The sequence below is a fragment of the Tribolium madens genome, unplaced genomic scaffold (genome assembly GCF_015345945.1).
Source record: "Tribolium madens isolate multiple individuals breed KSU strain unplaced genomic scaffold, Tmad_KSU_1.1 Scaffold_11;HRSCAF=98;Tcas5.2_LG3b, whole genome shotgun sequence".
NCBI classification, from domain to species: domain Eukaryota; kingdom Metazoa; phylum Arthropoda; class Insecta; order Coleoptera; family Tenebrionidae; genus Tribolium; species Tribolium madens.
The window spans coordinates 1,007,113-1,011,714 of NW_025400975.1; the positions used below are offsets into that span (position 1 = coordinate 1,007,113).

Sequence of the window (4,602 nt, forward strand, 5' to 3'; positions counted from 1 at the left end):
AAATAACAACAGCATTTAAAAAAGGTATGAGTAAGTTGCCATTTTCAACCCTGTTTAGTAGAATCGCAAATAAAAAATATTTAAAAACATTTTTAACCAATTAGGTGTTTTTTCGATTTTTTTTTAATTTGGCGAAATAATGAAGTTTCTGATTGAAAAACGTGGAAATTGCTCGAAAACATGCAAGAAATAGTATCTTTATTTTTGACCTAGTTTACTATATCATTAATTGATAAAATTAGTGTAGTAATTTTTGATAGTAACCGCAAAGTTACAACAATTTTTTTTTTCATTTTCAAGAGAATTTTTACAAAAATTTTCATCAAATCATCAGACTACATACTATGAAAATCTCCAGATCTGGTAAAATTGCACCAGACCTGGTAACACTCACCTAAGAGGAACCATGAAAGAAGAGAAAAAGAAAATGATAGCAATAATTTAAAACAATTTCCAGATATTGTTCTCTACATAGAAGTGATATTTTTAAGCTATTTTTTCAATTTTTTTATGGTGATATTCTTTCCGAAAATCTCAAGTTAGTTGGATAATACTTTTTGATTACATACTATTTATTTTGACGTAACCTTTAAGAAAAATGTTCAAGGATCCTTCACAATGCAATGATACGAGTAATGTCAAATCTTAAAGTTCATCTCAGAATATATCAATAGAGCAAATTCAAATGTAGGTTAAATGTGTCTGATTTGATCACAACATAATAAATCTTTTCTCGACAATAAGAACTAAAACCTATTGCACCTCAGAAATTGAATCAGAAATGTTTATTTGTTTAGAAAATTAGAGATACAGTATAATAATTAATTAATAATTGACACATCAGACAATATCATAATTGTGTTAAGTACTTATTTATTTTTCTTAATTTCTAATTTATTAAAAAAAATACTTCTCCGTCACAAAGCGAGTTTAAGAATTTATAAAAAAACTCAATTTTTCTTACTTTCGGTTAATAAGATTTTAATTATAAAACAATCTGAGTGAGTCAAAAATGTATGCTCACAAAAACATTTATTATTGATGACGCAATATTTATTGCTAATGGATGGCAACGTGTAGGTGGCCAGACGTCGCAAATGCTTATTGGACTTCAAACTGATGCACGGCCTAATCTGCATAAACATTTGTCACCGACTTCAAAAACACTCGTTTCAATTCCATTTGGACAAGCTCTGTTAATGCAACAATTTAATTATGCATTCAAATAATTAACTCGAGAAAATAATAATAATTCCTGATGAAAAAAAAGTGCATAAATTTTCTGGAATTCGAAATAATAAAATACATGAAAAAAATATTAAGAAACCTTTGAAATAACTGACACTGATTTATGTCAAGCACGAATTTTTTTATATTTTTGTATCGGGAACTATGTTCTTTCTTCATCAAATTATCGAACATTAAAGTTTCGTGTTGAAAAAATGAGTGGAGAGTGTTATTCTATGGAAGTTGGCACACCACTAAAAGGTTAGTCATGTCGCAAAAATCGTAAATTTATGATTCATTCTAGGTAATAAAGTGATGGAAACAAATTGTTCTCAATTAATTCAAGACGGAAACAAAAATATCAATCAACTTTTGGGTACTAACTCTAACTTAGTAAATATTTTATTTGCAAGTCTCTTGTAGAATATGAAACAATGGTTTCTTCAGCTGAAAATAAATGTAATCAGTTAAAAAGCCAACTTGAACGCATTAAACAGTACTACAGCAGTCAATCTGAAGCCAAATTCCCGAAATCTTCATATTCCAACTCCACAAAAAAACCATCAGCTAAAAAACAAGCAACAAAAATGATTAGACAAAATTCCAACGCAATAAGTACCGACAGAACCGGGGCTGCTTTAGGAACAATTAACAACATTTTAACAGGGATCACAAAATCCATGCAAGTTCCCGATTTGCTCCCAAAATCAAAAATTCCAGAAGTCCAAAGCTGCAGCCAATTGGGGAGTGGACAAGTTTTTGGTGTCGATGAAGTCACAATCAATACAAAATCGAAACAATCAATACAACTCAAATCAAAACCGAAAATTAGCAAATCTAAAGTCGCAGCAATAACTTCTTCAAGAAACTTTAAAAAAATGAGAAAAGCAACGGCCAGTCTCCCTGATAAACGCCACAGTAAGAGTAGTGAGAGTCAAATTCCGAAAATAGCACCGGCGATTAACAAACGGGGAAGAAAATTGTTGAGCAAACCCAAAGTTTCCGTCTTCGAAACCGAAAAAAAGTCAAATGTGGTTCCAAGTATTGTCAAACATAGTGCAAGAAACCCAGATTTGGTTGAAATATACCACAACAATGCTGTCAAGCAAACCAAATCGAGTGATAGTGATATTAATAAAAAGAAACACAAAGTTGGTGAAAAAGTTGAAACTGATGTTGAGGTAATCCCACCATTAAATATTGAGGAAAATGAAAATCAAGATCAAAACAAGGGTGTCGTAAGTATTTACAAAAATTACACCATGCCAACTATTTCCTCAAGAATGAAACAAGCGGCGAAATTTTACATGCACTCGTTCAATATTAAAACTATACCATTTTGTCTTTCCACTTCTACGAGTCCTAGTCACAATATCGGAATTAACATTCAACAAGTGATAAGTATGGTGAAAACTAAACAACCAGTTGGGAAATTATCACCAACTCTTGCATATAACATCGGTTTAGCTGCGGGAAAATGGGAAGATAATCCCTTATCGATTTTGGGTTCGACTGTGACTACTAGAGCCTTTCCGTAATTTCTTAATTTTCTCAAATTTATAATATTTGTGCGTTTTTAGTTCACAGTGTCCTCTTTCTCGCAGTACAGTTAACTATCAACACCTTCAAGAAATTGCAAAAACTATACCACAAGACATAATCGAAGAAAATGAAGAAATTGAAGAAACTGAAGTTTCGCCTGAAACTCGATCAGTGATCATTACAGGCCCATCAGGTGATGTGAAAGTTATCAACAAAAAACAAACTATTTGGAGTGCTAATACGGAAGAGAAAAGATGTACCTGTGTTGTACCCAAAGGAATAGGTTTTCAACAAATTGTCAATAAATTTAACGGAATTGCAACGAAACCCAAAGTAAAAAACAAGATTTAACTACGTAGCTTTCAATGTGTTTTTTTAATAGAGTACCAGTCCTTCAATTATTAAAATGAAAGGGAGAAAATCGAAACAAATTGGTTGTGGTGAAGCCGGTCAACAAACCGATTTTATGCCTCTGCATAACAAGGAGAAGAAACTTAAAGAAGTTTTGGGTAAATTACACGACGAGTTTGAGACTATGACAAAGTAATTAATTTTTAACTAAATTCAAAAGTTGTTTTAATGATTTGACAGGACTTATGATGAATTGGTGAAAAGGAATGATGAAGGCAAAGCAACGCCTGATGCTCTCCAACAACTCGAAAAATTAGACAACGAACTTAACAGTAAAGAAGAAGAAATCGTGATGGTCATGACTTTGTATAAAGAGGTGTTGGCTTTGAAGCAACAAGTGAAAACTTTGAAAGAACGTGCAAGTAAAGAAAGTGTTTCGATGCATAACCAGGTTCCGAAAATTGGTGGCAAAAATATGGAAACAGCCGGGCTTTTGAATAAACTGCTGCAAAGGCTGCATTATTACCAGACACATTACAAAAAACACTAAATTTATAACGAAAAATCATGTGTCAGTGTTGTACTTGTACAACAAATACATAAACAATGACAAAAATTGTTGTTTTAAGCGTTCTAATGTTTTTTTTTTATAAAATCAGTGTCAAAATAATTGACAAAAACGTTCACATATGAACTGTTTCTGTATACAGGGTGTCTCCAACTTCACGCCCGTGCTTTTGGGATGTATCGAGGGGCCGTTACCTTGAAAAAAATATGTACAACTAATTCCAGTTCCAAAAAATTCCACCGAAATTCCAGTAATTCCCAAAAATTCCACCAAAATTCCAGTAATTCCAAGAAAATTCCCATAATTCCAATAATCCGTCGTAATTCCATTTTTTCCAGATAAATTCCTATAATTCCAATTTAATTCCTGTAATTCCAAATTACATGTTCCAAGAAATTTTGAAAAGAAATTATACATATAAATGTCCTTGAAGCTCAGCGCTTGTGCAGCGCGCTCAAGTTCAGCTGCGTCATCAATATGGTACTCAAAGTAACTCTAATGATTTCAAAAAAAAATCCAGTAATTCTAAAAAAAATTACAGCAATTCCAAAAAAATTCCAATAATTCACATACAGGGTGCACCAGAACTCGCGCCCCAGAGAAAAATGCCATATAAGGTAAGATACCAAGAAAATGGAAAAATGTAAAAAAAAATCTATCTATAAAAATTTCGAAGTTATGAGGGTTTAAAGTTTGCACTTTGATTCTATTTATTTCTTTTATAAAAATAATTTTCCAAGTTTTTTTGCTATAGGCTACTAAAAGAGGAAACAAGGAAGCTGTATCCTAAATTGTAACTCTGTTCAATGTTATTTGTGGCTTTTATTGGCAAAATTTTTGTCCCTTTACTAAATAATTGTAAAAAAAACATATACAAGATCATCAGTATCATTAAATAGATATAAAAAAATGTC

At 31.7% G+C, this 4,602-nt stretch overlaps 1 protein-coding gene across 1 annotated transcript; it reads left to right on the plus strand.

Annotated features, from left to right (window-relative positions):
• The first annotated feature begins 1,334 nt into the window (after positions 1-1,334).
• Positions 1,335-3,736, plus strand: LOC123004745. The gene is made up of 6 exons (XM_044398153.1): positions 1,335-1,488; positions 1,532-1,603; positions 1,651-2,761; positions 2,808-3,102; positions 3,152-3,312; positions 3,361-3,736. The coding sequence occupies exons 1-6, from the start codon at positions 1,443-1,445 to the stop codon at positions 3,668-3,670; spliced, it is 1,995 nt and encodes a 664-aa protein (XP_044254088.1). The 5' UTR covers positions 1,335-1,442; the 3' UTR covers positions 3,671-3,736.
• The last annotated feature ends 866 nt before the right edge of the window (positions 3,737-4,602 follow it).